Source organism: Varanus komodoensis, unplaced genomic scaffold, assembly GCF_004798865.1.
Source record: "Varanus komodoensis strain SLA01 unplaced genomic scaffold, ASM479886v1 scaffold5, whole genome shotgun sequence".
Classification (NCBI taxonomy): Eukaryota; Metazoa; Chordata; class Lepidosauria; order Squamata; family Varanidae; genus Varanus; species Varanus komodoensis.
Genome location: NW_025336087.1, coordinates 44,430,637 through 44,450,270, shown reverse-complemented (window position 1 = coordinate 44,450,270; position 19,634 = coordinate 44,430,637). Strand labels below are relative to the sequence as shown.

Here is a 19,634-nt window from a genome sequence, read left to right as displayed (position 1 = left end):
TGTACTACAAGATTCCCATCTCCAGTTACACTGCTCAGTTACAAAGTGTCTTGTGGCATCCTAAAAAATACATTTATTAGGACTTAAACCTTCCTCTAATCCACAAAAACATGTGCTATCCTTAGGACTGTTGACAAATCTAGTAAGGGGATGAAAATATGACAGATTTTCATGATTGGGCCCCTCAGATTCCACTTAATTAGCCCTACATGGGCACTTACTCCCTGTAGTATGTATTAAGACAGACTTTTACCTCTATGACAGACTGTGACTTATGCAAAGATTTTTTGACTACTAATGCCATTGGTGAAAATAAACACGGCCAGGCTACATGGTTCTAGCACAACTCATGCAGGATTAGCCTATTTAAATAAATTTCAATTTAGGAAACTAGGCCGAATTTTACAAATTGCACTAGAGCCAACCACATGGTTTTGGGGTGTTTATCTGTGCAAATTTCATTAGTGGTTAAAGAAATATGTACAAATCATGGTCTACCTAGGGATGGAAGTGGATACCTGTGACAGATACATGGAGCCCTTCCTCTTGGTCCCTGACAACACAAGGCCAATTATTGCACTCAGAATGTTGTGAAGGGGTGGAGAGGCATGACAAATTTCTGGATGGTCATTCTGGATTGGGAAGGAAAGGGAACACACCCAGAGAGAGCGACTGAGAATTGATAGTAGAGGCTGGGCAAGTTAGCCAGCATGAAGTGTAAAGACTGTAACTGCTTTATAAATGCAGTGTATTTTAGAATTACATCAGTAAGAAGCTTTAGTGAGAGAGTGCCTATGGGAGGGAAAGCAGGTAAGTTAGAGTATAACCTGGATGCAGAAAGAAGATGGCAGCGAGCCATCTTGCTTAATAAGCAAGTTGTGGTTGGTGTCATTGTCATAATTGCCACACTTGCTGGCTATTGCTTACAGCACAATCCTATGCATGTTTATAATCAATACATCCTGTTGGATTCAATGGAGTTTAATCCAAAAATTGCTCTGAATAAATCCTACTGAATCTCTCCCAGTGTAGTCCCAGTCCTGGTAAGAGGATACACTCTTAGAATTCATAGTGCCCAAAAAGGATCCTTATTGTTCCCATGCTAGGATCCCAATGCAGATCTAGTCCCTGCACTTTAATTAAAAGCAACCACATCACTAAAGCAAAGTGTACATTGCAGCAGACTTGTTATGTATACTGTATAACAGTACAATCTTATACAAAATGATATTAGAAATTCTTGTAAAGTGCTATTTTAGGTAAGTCCTCATGCATGTGTTAAATATCATTTTTATTCTAAGAAATTTTAATGCAGCATTTTTCAGCACACAACCTGTTAGCACATATTACATACCAATGCACTTACTAGATCAAATATTTAAGAGGAGAAAGCAAATTGCTGCCTTAAAAAGAACACCAGCCACCAGATATATTTTAACATTTTGAACAGGCAAGGCAATATGAAAGAAACAACAGTACACGTGACTGCTAAATGCATAAAAATAAATCTTATGTACAGAATTTATCAGAAACGAACACTTATAAAGATTTTCCTTTGGCAATAAATATACATGTATAAGGTTATATGACAACTAAAATAAATTAAAATGACTACTTTTGCAGTTAAGGCTACAACTGAAGTCCTTGAAAAATCAACAGAGAATCTTGTTCTACAAATTTAGCCTAGCTCTATTGTGATTACTCAATACTGGCATAAATGCATTTGGGACTTAACATCACTTAAAGGATACAGTGTTGGAACTGAATTAGTCCCAATCCAGACTCCAACACTGTGCTCCGGTACATCCAAGGTGCTGTAAATGGACACACCATATTACACCAGAGTATGTATCAAGATGACTACATGCACTGGACTTTGCAGCAAACATGTTCTTTCCATTGAAATGAATGGGCAATGAGCTCTTGAAAGCTGAGTAGTTCCAGGTGTGCCTCAGAATTCCCGTGCAAACAAAAGATCTCTTGCTGAGGGTCAGTGATTTTAAAAGAGACTAAAGCTATAAAAAGTGCAATTATGCTGGTTTTAGACTGTTTGTTCTCGGTGGGATAATCAAGTCAGTAGTTACAGTTGCTTTTGACATTTTACACAGAAGTGCCTTGGTAATGTGAGAATTTTTAAAGTAATGTCAAACTCCAGACTTAAATTAGCCCTGATGCAGTGAGGCTCCAAAGCATACCCTATCCAGATATACCATTCAGCGATTCTGCCAACAATGATCTTGCATGTGTGTTTCATGAACTCCTTCAGTATTTTAGTCTTGGGTTTCTTTGTTTTCTAAAGATAAATATATTTTCCTTTTATCTGCACCCAAGACCTGGAACATGGAACCATGGACTCCTCCAGATTTCAGCTACTGGTACTGATTTTTTTTAAAACCAAGCCATTAAAACTTGGGATAGAAGCTTAAATGATTCTCATTCAACATGCATGCATATATTAAAATAAAGAACAAGCTACAAGAATTCTCATTGGCTTACTTGTCCCATGTAGCTGGCTTAGTTACAAAAACTTTCATTTTCAATACACCCAACTTTAAACACTTGTCATTGATGCATCCTCCTTGAAAGATCTGCTGTGTTGCATAAACTGTACCAATTTGCTGACAAAGCAGGTCTTGTGGGACCTTCTGATGCAATCGCATGACATTAAGGAAGCTTTCGCATTTTCAAAATAACCAAGTTCCCCCGTTACATTCAAACTTGAGGGAACACTGGTTAGAACCCAAGTTCAAATTGTGGCTTATGATTCTAGCTTATTCGCCAGCTGCAGTTTAAACCTGAGGGAGAAAAGCTTGTGCCTTTCAAATGTTTGGGATTACAAGCCCCCTCAACTCCAGCTAGCATGGCCAATGGCCAAGGATTATGGGAGCTGCAGTACCAGCACCTGGAAACACCAGATTACTTACTTCCTGTTTAAAATAACCAGAGTTATTCTGACTTCACACATAATTGGTCACAGCAAAGGGCAAAAGGTAAAACGAACCATACAAGCCCAAGACTCACTTACATACTGCTAACTATTGTTTAGCATTATGTCCAAATCAGTCCAGCATATTTAGGACCAGGTAACTAGTGGTCTTCAAAGTATGCTAAGCTTGCAACCAAAGAATACATTTGATCAGCAAGAGATCTTAACTCAGTCAAAAAATGACCAGAAAATACAGCTGCAAAGAGGATTTCTCATGCCAGACAAGCCATTAAGTTAAAACAATGCCACATGCACATGAGTGATGAAAGAATCCTCTTTGTGACCTGCAAATTTTGGATTTCTTTTCTAGGTTGCCAATATGTTGGACAAAGGAATGCACAAAAGTGAACAGCTAATGAATGTTTCAACTACAAACATTTTCCCCTCTTCAAAACATTAAAAAAGCTGAGCACAGAAAGGCAAAAATAAAATCTATACTTCTATAAAAATAGACTAGTTTTATAAATTAGTTATGGGGACATCTATAAATGCCATAAAACATTTAAAACATAGATATACAAGAGCCCAAGTCTCTCAGTCTGACCAGAAGACATTTGTCCCTGATGATGTTCATCAACTTTCCAGGAATTGGATAATTCGGATTTCCTTTTTCCATGTCAAGACAAGATTGGTATAATAATGCAATTCTAACTAAAGTGCATGCTGCCCAAATTGCAGCACCTACATTCCACAGGGATTTTAATTGCATGCTTCTGTGACTCCAGAATCTCTCACACCAGCATAGCCGGCAGAGCCTACATTGCAACAGAGATAAAAGAAATGCTTCAGGCCTCGCTTTCCAAGTAACTGGCAGGCTTGCCCAAAGAAAGCTCAATGAAGCAGCCAGGCTGAAAGTGGATCTTACTTGGGTCCTCCTCTCCCTTTTCTTTCATCTTGATGAAGATGAAATGGTGGAATATCCTTTTCATAAACCAAAGGTCAGTCAGCTCTCCTGATGTTGATTTGTCAGTCATGGTTAACTCTATTGTTGTACTTATTTTACAGAGGCTTTGTTTCCCTCTTGCCATCTTCCTGTGCCTTTGCTTTGTTGAGCCTCAGGCCTTTCCAAATGAAATTCAGAAGGATTCATTGACTGTTTGTGCGAGCAAAGTACAGGCTCACTTTAGAACTTAGCTTTTGAAGGCCACTGATCTAAATCAATTTGTGGGAAGCAGAAATAGGTAGCCTCTCAAAATCTTTCCCATATTTTGCCCACAGAGTGCCAAAATTGATATACAGCAAGCAACAGTGGAGCATGTTTCCCGTAGTTTCAGGAAGGAGAGGAGCAAAACTTACATGTGTGGGGAGGGGAGTATCTTCTTCCCACCCATCACATACAACTATGATGCTCCAAGAGTTCATATTAACACCAGTGGGGGCTTTGCCTTAAATCATCCTTTCCCAACCCTTCCTAAGTTTTTGAACCATTGCATCCATCATCCCCAACCACTGAGCATGCTGATGGGAGTTGTAGTCCACAAATCTAAGTGTGTAGCAGGCTGGGGAAGGGTGAACTAAGCACTGCAGCAAGGAATTTTGTTTCATTAACACTAGGGTGGGACGAAATTAGTTTCCTTCCCCTGTACACTGCTTTTCAAGTAGGATTTGCCCTTCCCCAGCCCTGAGATTAAGGAAAGCCAATGTACATACCTACATACTATGTATTAAATTATTTATGAGAGCATTCAGTGGTGAGAAAGGTGAACGTCTTCCAGCTAGAGGCTCACTTGCTTAGCCCTGGTTTGCAGTGAGGTGGCAAACCTGTGTCTGGGCCATACAGGAGGTGGGGATTCACACAATGAACATGCTCCAGTACTAGCAATTTTTCCATGTATAGCGCAAGATGTATAGAACCTTTTCCCCAGACTACCCTTCTTTCAAGAATGCTGATTTTCTTTATGCAGGAATCTTTTTCGCCCAATGAGGAGTGTTCAAATTTGTAACGTGAACTGGTATGGTCCATACACAGGCTTATCAGCTTATCAACAACTAGGCCTTATCTCATTTATCTCCTGTGCTAATAGTTAGGGTTTGAAAAAGAAAAAGGCCCTCTGTGTTGCTGAACTCATCCCAAAGATCCTAAATTATTCTGTCCATTGAAGGGGCAGAAGTGTTCTTGAAAATCACATCCATATCCATAGCGCCTTTCTGATTCAGGTTCAGTCCCAAAATCAAACCTGCCACTGTGTTTCTTGCAGTCTTGACACAGCATAGCATGATAAGGTTCAGAGTACTGGAATCTCTCAACACAAATGGCACAAGTTTTAGATTGCAGATAAAATATCTTCAGCAGCAGCACATCCCTTCCATGATGTAAGCCAGAAAATCGGCCATGGACTTCCCACGTTACAAAGCAGAGTATTTATGTGAATACAGTCAATCGATGACTATCAGGCAAGTTGGCTTAGAAAGGCACAGGTGGTAACGCAGATGGACCTATGTTCAAGAACGAACACGCAGGAATGACCAGCCCTGGTGCTGGACCAAGGATCACGAACTCTCTGCTTGGTTTCGTTGCAAAGTGACCGAAGCTACTGAGGATCTTTCATGGGGGACCCGAAGAATAATGTTTCCATCCTTCCATTCACCAATAGCTCTGTGCAACCAATGCCTAAATCTTTCATTGTTTCGTTTTCCTCCGCCTCAGAAGTCTGTTTCTTTGGGGCCAAGGAGGAGTTGATTTTCTAAACACTGCAGCAGTTTTTGGTGAGCGTGGATTTTTTCAGTGTTGTCCCAGCCAGGTTAGTTACTGACTTGTCATCATCTTTGCTGTCACTTCTTTTTCTCACTTCTCTGCAAAACAATAGTTCAGCATGATTAAACAGCAGATCATGTGCTTAAAAAGAGGTATCCTGGGCTGAACTATGAAAATAAGAAAGACGTGATTTGCAAAGTGTTTGAAATATTTACTTTGCTCGGCACATTTTGGAAGTACAATTTGGAATCCAATTAGTTTCACCAGAGGAAGGAGAGGAAAAGCTCATTGCTCCATATTCAAGAGAAGACAAAAATCCCTGAAGAAGACATCCCAAATTGCATTGGGCAAAATTAGTATTTCAGGCACTTTGAGAATCACTTGTGTGGCAGCTGCTACATTTCTCTTTTGCTGCTCATGTTATCCTGGACTGACTCAGCATCAAGATCCTTGCATTCATTCCAGGTTATCTGTAATCAGTATTCACACAGCCAATAGACTACATAAAAATGGAATCATCACTGAAGTGGATGGAGGTAATTCTAGCATTTTGTACAGTAAACAACTACATCTATAGTAAATATCTTGTAATCCAGTTAAAGTGCCTCCAGGTCAATACAGCAGAATATAAGTTTAACAAACAAACAAACAAACAAACAAACAAAACCTGTCCACCATGACACTATTCAATTTAGTCCTATTTTTGCCCCAGATATAAATTCTCGCACATATACTGAACTTAAATGGATGGGAACTATGCATCTAAAATTGATGGATTGCACCCTATGCAATTCAATAATCTGCAGCCCTAAAGAGAATGTTTCTGCCCATCCACCTTGTAATAAAAGTTTGTAGCAGTACAAATCTTTGCATGCATCCCATACAGACAACAACTCCCAGAAGCACAACAAATCTTCAGAGAAGGTGAGAACTGTAGGTCAAAACGTCTGGAGGACATTCCCACTGGTAGTAACTCTCCAGTGTCTCCAGCAGTGTCTCTCCCATCCCTTGCTACCAAAGACCCCATGAAATAGAGGCACCAAGCAGTGGAACCTTCTGCTTGCAAAGTGTGAGCTCTACTGCTAAGCCAGGGTCTCTTCTCATGTCAAGACAAGACGATGCAGTGTTGCTGGCTCAAATGGCTAAGGCAGAGGTGGGTAACGTGTGGCCCTCCAGATGTGGTTGACCCACAGAGAGGGATGACAGTGCTTACAAGTGGTTGCAGTGCCCACTCCTGAGCTAAGCCCCCTACCTGTTAATTGAGCAAGTGAATGATTTTTTCCCTTTGGTAAGACTCTGAAAATTTCACCAGCTATGAGGAGGTTAGGGGAAGGAGAGAGCCCGTGGCATAGAAACAACCCCCTTATAAGCAAAAAGTCAGCAATTTTGGGTCCCCCCACATGCTTTTGCCAACAATTCCCATCAGCCTGTGCTAGCACAGCCAATTCTGAGGGGTGACAGCTGTAGGTCAAAACATCTGGAGGGCCACAGGTTGCCCAGCCCTGTTCTAAGCCCTACCGGACTCATGGTTCCAAGACAAGGAAGAATAATTATGCTCCTGAGCTGACATTTTGCCCCCATTCCATGTGCAAGTCCTGACTGGCCCCAGATGGACGCCTGGAGGATCCCCGCTTTCCCTGTACTGCCAAAGCAGTAATGGTGGGGTACCCATAGTGGTAGAGTGCTGAGCCTCCTGATGCGGGTCAAGGAGGTGTGGTCTCCATGCTGGACCTTCCTCCTAGCCTGCAGAGGAGGCTATCTATAGCATCCATCCATCAGGATGCTCCCTAAAGCAACTGTCTCTCTTGCTCTGCCATTGATGTAAAATTACTGGCATGTTCTCCCGAAAACAGGCTGCCAATGCAGGGATCAACAAAATGGTTAAAACACTGACAAATTCTCAAAATATTTTACTTGTCCAATTTTCTACCACTATTTATGTTGTTTATTTGTGTCCCATTTGCCCCTTCAGAATCGCCACTGAGCTGTTTGAATGAGTGGTGCCTGAAAATTCCTGGAAATGACTCAGACCCACAAGGCAACCCTTAACTTTGAATTGACATTTCCAGATGAATGGATAGTTCCACCTTTGCTGCACCTATCGCCACTGGAAGATAAGGCTTCTGCATGTTCTGAATGAACCAACAGACCTGGTTCTTTCCAGGAATCCAGTATTTAATTTTATGATTACAACGATATCACTTCAGCCAAACAGAAACAAAGTGTTCCTGTCCCTCTTGCCATAAGCACCAAATATCATTTAGGACATGACAAAATTTTCATTTGTATTTTCATTCATTTTCATATAAGTAACCCAGAGACTAATGATTCATGAAGGCTTGGATAACAAAATAGCAAGGGGTGGATTACCATTTGGAAAGATTCAGTGGTAAAACATGCAAAATTCTAGTTCCAAATCAGAGGATGTCACAAGGCTGACTGCAGCCTGAGCACCAAAGCACATATTTCTTTTAAGCAAAATTGGCTTCCCTTATACAGAAAGTGTGCTGGAATTTTTTCAGCCCAAGGCCAGATTCCTTTTCAGAGCAGCTCTCAGGGAGATGTATTCCATTTATATTTTATTTGAGGTGCTCTATTTTATTGTTTTATCTTTTATCTGATTAATACTTGTTTTATTGTAAATTATACATGTTTTTATGCTCTAGTATTGTAACTCACTCAGAGAAACTTTGGGTTATGGGGCGGCATGGAAATGGAATCAATTAAATAAATAAATGCATGGGCAGGGTCAAAGGTAAAAGGGATAGGACCAAAAACACCCAAAATCATCCCAACATTGAAGCTTAAATTTCTTCAGTAACTGGCTTTAGTAGAAGCATATTACCCTTGAGAATGGGAAAACTACACAAGCACCAGGAGACCACTTAATGATGGGTCGCTGGGGTAAAGGCCATCTGGGAAACTAAGAAGGAAAGGTCGTTCTGGTCTGATGTTTTCCACCCCTGCTGAGGAGTGATCCTTTGCCCAGGCACTGCCATAAACAATCCCATGGATGTTTAGGCAGAAAAAATCCTATAATCCCCAGCATGCCACACACTTGCACAGCAGCCATCTGTAGAGCCACTGAAGGATGGGGAAGGCTTCTCAAGAGCCATGTGAAAAGGAAGCTGGAGGCGCCCCGCCTCTTCCTGTACAGCTTGTGGATGAGCACTACTTACCGGAGAGAAGCCCCAGCCCCTGAAGAAGTCATGGGCCAGCAAGCACTGTAGGGCAGGAGGCGGAGCCCTAGGCCTCCCCTTGCATGTGCAGCCATGAGCAGTCCAACCCATGGCATCATAATGCCACTGGATAAGCTGCACAACTACACACACAAGAAACGGTATCCACATGACAGCAGGTGCTGGAAGCTGGGGGCTGCTCAGTGCCAAAGTGCTCATCTGGAGCACCTTGTCCCGGGCCTTCCAAAAACAACAGCCTGGCCTAACACTCAGGGAAGGAAAGACTGCCTCATGGAACAAATGACATTTGGGATTTATGTCATCCTTACATGGAGGTGACATCTGTGCACAATACTTTTTCAACATGTGAAGGAACACTTAACAAATCTGGCTTCAACAACAGTTTTGGGGGTGCTAAGAAAATTACTAATGCCTTTTCATGTACCGAGCAAGATGAAGTACCGCTTCCACAATGTTCGAGCCATCTTTTGCACTTGTTTCACAGAATAGTGCACTATAGGCCTAGGAGATAAAAAACAAAACAAAACAGCTTACAGATACATCCATGGACAATTTTCTTCAGATAAGTTCATTATAAAATTGAAGAACAACTGCAAGGAAGCTAACCTCCAAGAGGAAATAGTTCATTAGGCATAATTATGTGTACACTAGGTAAAATTGCTTTTGTATGCTTGACTGTACCTATCTGCCAGGAAGGTTGCCAAAACATCGGCCAATATCAAACCACAAAAAGTAGCAAATCTCAAGGGAAGCACCTGTCAAGTGCTTGCCAGTGCTTTTAAAGAGAATTGCACACAAGTTCCTTTACGGCTGAAATAGACCCTTTATGACTATTATGAAAGCTCGCACTGCATGTCTGTGTGTGGGTGGTAACTATGCCAATTCCAGGCTGTTGTAAGCGAGGAGACCGATCCTGGGGAGCAGTGCTCTGCTGCATCCTTATTCACACTTCCCAGTAGAACTTGCACAGGCCCTGCATATCCACACATACAATGATGAGCACAGGCCTAAGGGAGTGCTTAACCAGCACTGTGGTGAGCGCATGGCAGATCCACATGCTATGTTCTAAGGAAATGGGGAGCAGTCACTTCTAAAATGGAGAAATTATAAATCCGAGGTCTACCTAATGCTACTGTTTTATTACATTCACCCAATCCTGCTTCACATTATCTTGCCATTCCTGAGGGTGAACTATGAGCCTTACCATGGCCAGCTTTTCTCCATAGCTGATGGGGACACATTTCTGTCCTTGCTCAGAAACCACTGGGCGGAGATCCACTTTGTTCCCCACCATCATGATTGGGATATGTTCGTGTGTTGCATCCTGCAAGGAAAATGAAGGGTTTCAGGTTTTCCTTGATAACCTTGATATTGGACCTTAGGGTGAAAAGCAAGAAATGCTAATCTCTGTTACCAAAACACATGCTGGCAAGCCTCAGAAAGGACTGCCCTCACATAACCACATTAAGGATAAGTCAATTATATTTTGCAGTCGTACTGATAAGCATTACTGAATTATATAACTCACTAAAAGCAGAGCCGTGTCGTCCAATCATGACATTTAAAAACAAAGGAGAGTACCCAGGCTAGTGGCTTGATCAGTAAGATTTCGAGACAGAATTTTGGGCTGTATTAATGAGGAGTTGCATTGGCTTAGCACTGGTTAACTCCAAACATGGACTGGCTCTTTACAGAGATAAGGGAGCACACTTCCCACAAGGGGTGGTGACTCAGAGCAATGTCCCCCCCCCCACCCCAGAATGTGGTGGTCTCCCTGCCATGAGCCAGGTCCCACTTCTGCAGTCTTCTCCTGGGGGGCACTAGTGACAGCTATGGATGCTTTTCAGCACAGGAGATGGGCACAGCTCTCAGCACCAGCCTGGAGAGGGCCGCAGCACTGGGTGCTCAGTCTAACCTACCCAGCTCTCAGATGTGGGCACATGAGATATAAGTTAGATAGCTACACTGTACATTTTCGGGACACTGAATTGTAAGTTTCACTTAGTCATAATGCTTACTGCAATCATATCTACCCATTCCCGGACATTCAGGAAACTCTTCTCACAGGTAACGTCATATAAGAGAAGCACCCCGTCTGCTCTTCTAAAGTAGGATTTAGCAATACTTCGGAACCTGGTAAGAAAAAAAAATGTGTTAAAAGCCACATGGATTTATTCTTCAGCAGATCAGATCCAGAGATCTGAATCTTTTCCCTACAGAAGAAAGATTGCCTCTCAAAAGATCATGTGAGGTGCTTCCTAATCCAATCCCTGGCCAGGACTTTCTCCTAAGAAAAGAACCTGCCTCCTAGTGGACAGAACCTAAACTACCAGGTGATAACAAGTACACCATAGTTCAGGATGCACAAAACAAAACATCCATCAAGAACCATTTGATCCTTTTATTTCAGCGAAAGCAGTGCTGAGTAAAATTAAATTCTAAACTGCACAGGCTGTAACAATTGGCATTAACAGTGACATATTCAAATGTTTTCACTTGCTCTTGGCAACCAGGATTACAGCCAGTGCTTTCAGTGGCTAATGTGCCACAATTACCTTAAAGCAATATTCATAAAGGTCTGAAGGGGAAAGATAAGCCTGTACAGAGCCTACTTGTAGCACCACGGCGATTATGGAACCATGCTGAGCAAGGGGTGGAGGGGATTAGGCAAGTTCCAGGCTGGCATCATTAGGGGCCCAAATCTGGGATCTCGGTTGCTGTGCATCTTCATTGAAACCTCCCCAGAAGAGCAGGTTGCTTACCTGTAACTGATGTTCTTTGAGTGGCCATCTGTGCATTAACACATATGGGTGCTGCGCCTGCGCAGTGCCTAGGCTGGAAGATTAGAAAGCTAACGGTTTTTGGTGGGAAAACGCTCTGCTCCCCTCCCCTCTGCAGTATAAATAGAGTGGAGCGTCTGCCATTTTACTCAGTCTCGAAGACCGACGTTCGCCCCCTAATGTTTGAAAAACAGCATCACAGCAAGAAAAATCGGTACTGTAGGAATAACACAGAACCGACAGTAAGAAAAACAGTCCACTCACTGACACCATGCGGGGCCGGCGGGCGGGTTGTGTGAATGCACAGAGAGCCACTTGAAGGACATCAGTTACAGGTAAGCAACCTGCTCTTCTTCGTCGTGGCCTCTGTGCATCAGACATATGGGTGATTAGAAAGCTTACCAGACTTGGAGGAGAGAAGGTGTCGTCAGTGAAGAATGGCAGAGAGCACAGCTCTACCAAAGGAACAATCCCTTCTGGAGCGTACATCAAGCCGACAATGCTTGGCAAAAGTACATGGAGCAGCCCAAGTTGCAACCTTGCAAATATCCTGAATCGGAACCCCTGCTGCAAAGGCCGACGAAGTCACTACTGCTCGCGTAGAATGCCCCCTCGGAAGTGAGGGTAAGTCAAGTTTTGCCAATTGATATGCTAGGACTATGGTCTGCACAATCCATTTGGACAGCCGCTGAGATGAGACTGGAGAGCCCTTGTCAGGAGCAGCATACTTGACAAACAGTCTATTGGAATTCCTGAACGCTTCTGTGCGAGACCTGTAAAAGGCTAGACAGCACCTAACATCCAGCGTATGGAGAGAGCGCTCAATCAGAGTCGACGGAGATGGAAAAAACACAGGGAGGACGATGTCTTGGTTCAAATGAAATGGTGTAGCCACCTTGGAAAGAAACTCGGAGTCCATTCGGAGAACGACTTTTTCCTTGTGGAAGTTCAAGAACGGTGGGTCTATGCGTAGAGCACACAGCTCACTGGCTCTTGTGGCTGAAGTAACTGCCACAAGGAAGGCAGTTTTCCATGAAACTAGGTGTAAATCCACTGTTGCCAAAGGTTCAAATGGAGGTTTTGTAAGGGCCTGAAGTACAACAGAAAGACTCCACGTCGGCATAACAGGTAGAACCAACGGGTGCAAATTTTGTAGCCCTTTAAGGAAACGGCGAATCAGGGGTTGAGAAAAAACAGATGACCCCTGGATGCTGCCACGAAAATGCGAGATAGCAGCCGTATAGATCTTTATAGATGAAGGCTTGAGTCCCAAGCGATGAAGATCCAACAGAAATTGCAAAATATTCTCGATCGAAGCTGACTCTGGAGAGAAGGAACGGGCATTGGCAAAGGAAGAGAATCTTCTCCACTTTGCTGAATACGATTTGCATGTGGAAGGTCATAGTGCAGATTTGAGAACTGCCTGGATATCCGAGGATAACACTATCAGTCCTGAAATGGACCTTGACGGTTCCGAGGGAGGAATTGGTTGCGTCGATCGGGACGGCAACAGAGCCGATGGAAAATTCAGATCTATTAGAAGCACCACGCTGTTAGTTTCAGCGAGAGTAGGTCCGGGTGTCGGACTGTCCCTTTGTGTTGTGTTAATAGATGAGGAACAACTGAAAGTCGTCGAAAAACTCCTCTCGACTGAGTTAGCAGAGTGGTGAACCAGGGTTGCCTTGGCCACCATGGGGTTATCAGAATTCCTGTGGCGTTGTCATGCACGATCTTCGACACTACCTTCATGAGGAGTGGGATTGGAGGGAATGCGCAGAAGAACAGGTTGTTCCAGTTGATCATTAGGGCATCTCCCCTCGAGTCCAGTCCCAGCCCCGCTCTGGAGCAGAACAGTTCGCACACCCTGTTCGACCGGGTTGCCAACAAGTCTATATCCGGTTGTCCCCATAACTGGAACAGCTGGTTGCAAACCACTCAATCCAACTCCCATTCGTGAGTAGTTGACATCTGTCGGCTCAGTGCATCGGCTTCTATGTTGTCAGTTTCCGCAAGATGAACCGCCAGCATCGTGATGTCCCGAGGAATGCACCAGTCCCAGATTTGCATTGACAAATGGGCCAGGAAAGGTGACTTTGTCCCGCCCTGTTTGTTGACACAGAAAACAGCAGCTGTCAGACGCAATCTGTACAACTTGGCGGTGTAAGACGGTTTTGAAAGATTTGAGAGCGTTGAAAATCGCTAGAAGTTCGAGGAAGTTGATATGCCTCGCCGCTTCCCGTCAGGTCCATGCCCCTTGGACCTGAAGTCCTGCACATGTCGCACCCCATCTGATGAGAGACGCATCGGTGTACACTGTCACTGTCGGTTGGGGTGGGTGGAACGGAACGCCTACAGATAGGTTGCGTGAAATAGTTCACCACATCAGGGTGTGAAGGATCGAAGATGGAATCCGCAGAAGCTTGGTTTGTAGGTCCCGCTGCGGATGGAATGAGTTGTTGAAAAATAATTGGAGCGAGGGGAGCCTGAGCCTTGCATGCGGCACGATGGCCACTGAGGCTGTCATGTGTCCCAACAATCTTTGCATAGTGATGGCTTGAACTGTCCTTTGTCGTCGAATCCAATGGATGTGCGTACACAGGGTGGCCCTATGGGACGGAGGAAGGAACGCTCTTTGCAGGGTGGAGTCGATACGTGTTCCGATGAAATCAATGACCTGTGCGGGAATAAGTGACGATTTCTTAAGGATAATACAGAGTCCGAGGTCATCAAGTAAAGCACAAGTCACGTGGACAGCCGCTAAAAGGTTGCCTTTAGTCCGTGACACAATTAGCCAATCATCTAAATAGGGGTAGACCTGTATACCCCAGAGCCGTAGGTGGGTGCAAACTGGGGCCATGCACTTTGTAAAGACTCTCGGTGCCGTAGCCAGTCCGAATGGTAGAACATTGAATTTGAAAATATCGGATCCAACAGTAAAACAAAGGAAGCATCTATGGGAAGGATGGATAGAAATATGAAAATACGCATCCTTCAAGTCCAATGAGGCGAACCAATCCCCTTCACTCAGCAACGGAAGAATATTCTGTAAAGTGGTCATCCGGAACTTCCTCGGTTTGATATATTTATTGACTCCTCTTAGATCCAGGATAGGTCGAAGACCACCGTCCTGTTTGGGGACTGTAAAATATCTAGAATAGAATCCATGTAGCCCATCAGTGCGAGAGAGTTGTCGAATCGCTCCCTTATGAAGAAGGTGAAGGACTTCATCACACAGAACTGAAGATGGCGGTGTAAATTGGATAGGGCTCAACAGTGGAACGATGTCGAATTTTATTCTATATCTGAGCTGAATGATGGACAGCACCCACCTATCAGATGTAATGTGGGAGGTGGAGAGATGAACTGGTTCACCGGGACCATCAATGGGGACGTTTCTCGGTGTCGAACCACCTACAGCCCTGGGAGAAGCGCTGTTGAGGCTGTTGCCTTCTATGTTGCTGGCGCTGGTGGAACTGCTGGCGAGGCTGATATTGCTGGCACTCGTAGGGTCTGGACCATGGCCACTTACATTTTGCTTGTGGGAGTTCCATTCGATAGGCCGTCATACGGGACTCGTGGATGGCGAGTTTCTGATCGGTCTTCCCATGGAAGAGGCCAGAGCCATCAAATGGCATTTCTTCTATCCTCCTCTTCATTTCCTCAGGGAAATTGCAGTTCCTGAGCCACACGTGTCATCGGAGGGAGATAGCGTTAACCATGACGCGAAAATCAGTGTCTACGTGATGTCTCGCGGTAGACAACTGCTGAATGGCCACCTGCTTCGCTTCGTTTAAGAAGAACTTGGCTAGGTCTGCCTGCTGGTCTGGGAGGGAGGGGACAACGTTTTCCAGCTTCTACATAATGAAGTACTGGTAACGTGCCAGTGTAGCCTCATAATTTGAAATACGCAAACCGAGCCCTGCAGCTGCGTAGACCCGGCGCGCAATCATGTCGACCTTCCTCACCTTGGGGTGTTGTATGTCCCCGAGCCTCCCTGCCCTGGGATGACTCTACCACCACCAAATTAGGCTTTGGGTGGCGCAGCAGGAACGGGATGTTGTCTTCTCGGACCCGGTACATAGATTCGTACCGGCGAGATGTTGCCTGCGGCTGAGTCGGTTGGTCCCAGGGCTGAACCATTGCCTGGCAAAGTGTGGTAATCAATGGTAAAGCAATGGTGGCAGATTGCTCCCCTCGGACGATGTCGTAAAACCGGTCTGTGCTGGGCCAGGGGCGGAGGTAGGCCTCTATCTCCAGCGACCGGACTAGACAAGAAACCAGCTCTGAGAAAGAAACATGGGGCTCATCCGGGGATCCCGGGTCTTGAGAAGTAATAGCTACATCCGGAGACGTGGAGTCTACCTCCGACTCGTTCGAGTCTTGATGGTAGTGGTAATGTTCACTGGACAAAGAGCTTTCAGGAGATGGTGGAGGTCTGCGTTCCGTACGGCCAGAAGTGGACCGTGCCTCTCTCAGGATCGACGGCGAGCGATGGTCCGGAGGAAAAAAGACATATGGATGGAGTCCACTCCAGGCAGGATAGCCACCATAGTTGTGCATAGCCTAGTCATCTGCATGGCACTCCGACGAACGGCTCCTACGCCTAGAAGGAGAGTCTGGTCCCTCAGGTGGCCCAACAGCAGGCATTGACGTCGGGGAGCGTTGCCTCGGCGGGGAATCTCTAATTTCTCCATCAGAGATGGACTCCCTAAGCGGTGGCACCTGTGGAGGAGACACGCTCTCAGGCTGAAGAACAGGCCTGGGGGATCCCGGCGGCGTCACCTGCATTGTGGACTGCAGGGCCAGTCCTGAGGGAGTCGGTACTGTGGCAGCAGTCAGTACCGAGAACCCTGACGAACCTGAGCCTCGGTGTTTGGAGCAATCGGGTTTCTTGCCCTTGTGGGCTGCCTTAGCCGCCTTTTCTTTCTTCGGCTTCTTATGGCCAGAGGGCCTTTCCGGCTCTGAATGCTTACGCTTCTTCTTTTGTTTGGTTGGAAGAGAAGGTAGCTGCTGTGCTTCCGTTGGAGCAGCGCCTTCATCCGAAGGGTGCTGCGGCGGCGCGGCCAAAGTTGAGGTGGGGCGCTTAGGGGGCGTGGCTGGGGTAGAGGTGGAGCGTTGAGGCGGTGCAGCCAAGGAGGGGGTAGGCCTTGAGACCAGCTGGTCAGATTGAAGCAAGGCCTGGTCCCAAATTAACTTGCGGAGATGATTCTCCCTATTCTTCCTGGCTTGTTTGGTAAAGGCCAGGCAATGCCCGCACTTATCGGTCCTATGCCCCTCGCCGAGGCAGAGGAGGCATAAGTCGTGCGGGTCCATGGGAGACATTTTGGAGCCGCACTCACTACACTCGCGGAATGCTGCCCGCTGTGCCATCGCGAAAAGGAAAAAAGAGATGATAGTACAGAGGGTAAGTAATATTTTTGGTCTTTTGTTTTTTTTAGAGAAAGAATGAACAGAGGTACTACAACACGGGAAAGAGAAACTGGGATATATAACGAGGAAAAGGTAAGTTGAACAAGATAACCATAAAGGAGCACGTGGCGAGATCTAAGCAAGAGACGAGCAGGCACGAGGCACAGCAAACGGCGGTCGCAGAGACTGAGTAAAATGGCGGACGCTCCGCTCTATTTATACTGCAGTGGGGAGGGAAGCGGAGTGTTTTCCCACCAAAAACCGTTAGCTTTCTAATCTTCCGGCCTAGGCACTGCGCAGGTGCAGCACCCATATGTGTGATGCACAGAGGCCACGATGAAGAACTTTCAGGAACACACAAGTAATGATGAACACGGGTCTAGGGAAGCCTTTAACCAGAGTTGTGGTGCACATACAGCATATTTAAGCACCATACTCTAAGGAAATGGGAACAGTGACTTCTGAAACAGGGTGATAAGCTCAAGCAGCCATTCAAGTACACAAATACAAATGAGATTTTTACTTATGTTTTCAACACATTTGCTTGTTACAAGAGAGGAACAGCTGAGTTGGTCTGTCAGTGCATTAGTCTATGGGCCAGACTATTGTTTCTGATACACCTAACTTGAAAATGAAAAGTGGGGAAATTAGTCTTTCCCACTTAAAGAACAGAATGGTGCTATGAAAATGTAAAGGTTGTGAATTGGGAGGCCATGGGAATTAGGAAGTTTAGGGGTTGTTAGGAAGTGCTGGTGACAGTGGTGAGTCATTTTATATTCCAAAAGCAATAGATTTTGGAAGCAAGGAGAAGCAGCTGGGGATAAGGGGCAAGGCAGTAAAAAGACTGGCACTATAAAGGTGCAATCCTGTGCATGTTTAGACAGAAAAGGACCTACAAGAGTTATAGGCCTTTTTCCTCACTGAAACAATACATAAGATTGTGCCCTAAATGTTTTTTTTAGTTACTCAAGACAAAAATTGATCATTATTTTCATTCCAAAAGCAAAACCAGATCATGCTCACCTTTCTTGTCCTGCTGTGTCCCAAAGCTGGAGCACCGTCGGCTCCCCATCAACAATGAGCCTCTTCATTTGGAAGTCAACCCCTTTGAAGAAATTCACATTATTAAAATCCTTTCATGGGGTGGATGATAAGGGCCTAGGACCTGGTTGTGAGATGAAACTAACAACCACAACCAGGGTTAGCGAAAGAAGGCAGGGGAATCCTAGCCTGACTGAGAACTTGGTGGTCTAATTGTTAAACGTTTTTTGCACAAGGAAATGTACAATTGTGTAAATTTTCGTGAATATTAAGCAAATATATTTAATAAGTGAATGCTTAAAGCAATGATAGGCAACATCCTCAATGTCCCTATGTTCCCTCCATAAAGCTCTTAAAAAATAATTTAAAAGGTGTCCAGAACACGACGGAGCACTAAAAAGAACAAACTTAGCTTGTTTGCAAGCTACATTTTGGGGGTCCATAGCAGCTGGATTTGACCTTTCTCCCTAATGCTCTGGATTTTTTTCATTAAAACACAAAGATATTCATTTTCCAGAAGACTGCAGCCCATGGGGGAATGGGGTTTGTGGACAAAAATGACCCCCAGAGTTCCTGAACTTGGCCACCCCCAGTTTAAAGAATGAACATGGAGTGTCAGATAGGGAAGAGCGAACTGCTTCAATGTGTATCTTAAGTTGTAGGCATTCATATGTAAATGAAGGTATATTCATGTTGTGATTACAATATTCACATAAGGTGTTCACCTGCTATTAAAATGTCATTACTTTTGTATACTTAGAAGGCCTACTTTAAAAACTTTTTTTAATTACAAAATCCATTAGTATTTTAAAATGGTATCCATGAAAAACTGCATCGCCAATGCAATTACAAATGAATAATTGCATGGAGCTTTCAGCAAAGTTAATTTTAAGTGTTTCACCCATGCACTTACTGGGTGACAGGAATGTAGCATTCCAACTGTGACTTCAGATTAGATGTTCCATTAATAGACTATAAATGTGTATTATCTTTGCACAGATAAGATTCTTTATGGAAACCATGCACAGGGTACAGATACCCAAATAAAATACCTCTTGCATACTTATTACATCAGCTATGAAAGGCACAGGAGTGTATTCTAACAAGGCCTTTCCTTTTGCAAAACAGAGTGTCGAGCTGGGGCTGACTGGGTTCAGAAAACATGAAACGCACCCTCAAGAGCTGACTCTAGGTGGAGGGTAAATTACTGCTGAAATGGGTGTTACCATGTTGTCTGAACCCAGCTGCACTAACAAATCACTAACCATGAACTCCTCGCAGTTCATAACATGATAAATCATGGGAATAATTGTTCGTGGTTATCAGACCATGGTTTGTCAGCACAGCTGGGTAGAGTGTGGTTTCAGCACGCAGTCTGAACTCGGCCAATTTATAGCCCAACTGTGCAGAACCTCGTTTAGAGCAGGCTCTGAATATCTTTTCAGAGAATCGCTCAGGGATGCACACCAGGGGTGGGTGAGTGGGGAAAATGGGATGGGATAAAAACAGGTTGGTATGTTTTA

General features: G+C 44.5%; 1 protein-coding gene across 1 annotated transcript in view; it reads right to left on the bottom strand.

Moving 5' to 3' along the window:
• Positions 1 to 1,281: 1,281 nt before the first annotated feature.
• Positions 1,282 to 19,634, bottom strand: part of RASEF (RAS and EF-hand domain containing) — a 47,327-nt gene continuing 28,974 nt past the window's right edge. The window contains exons 13-17 of the mRNA XM_044446717.1: positions 18,094 to 18,175; positions 10,900 to 11,014; positions 10,086 to 10,205; positions 9,306 to 9,382; positions 1,282 to 5,779 (exon numbers count right to left, since the gene is read on the bottom strand). Coding sequence (XP_044302652.1) covers positions 5,671 to 5,779; positions 9,306 to 9,382; positions 10,086 to 10,205; positions 10,900 to 11,014; positions 18,094 to 18,175 — 503 coding nt within the window. The 3' untranslated portion in view covers positions 1,282 to 5,670. The remainder of the gene's footprint in view (positions 5,780 to 9,305; positions 9,383 to 10,085; positions 10,206 to 10,899; positions 11,015 to 18,093; positions 18,176 to 19,634) is intronic.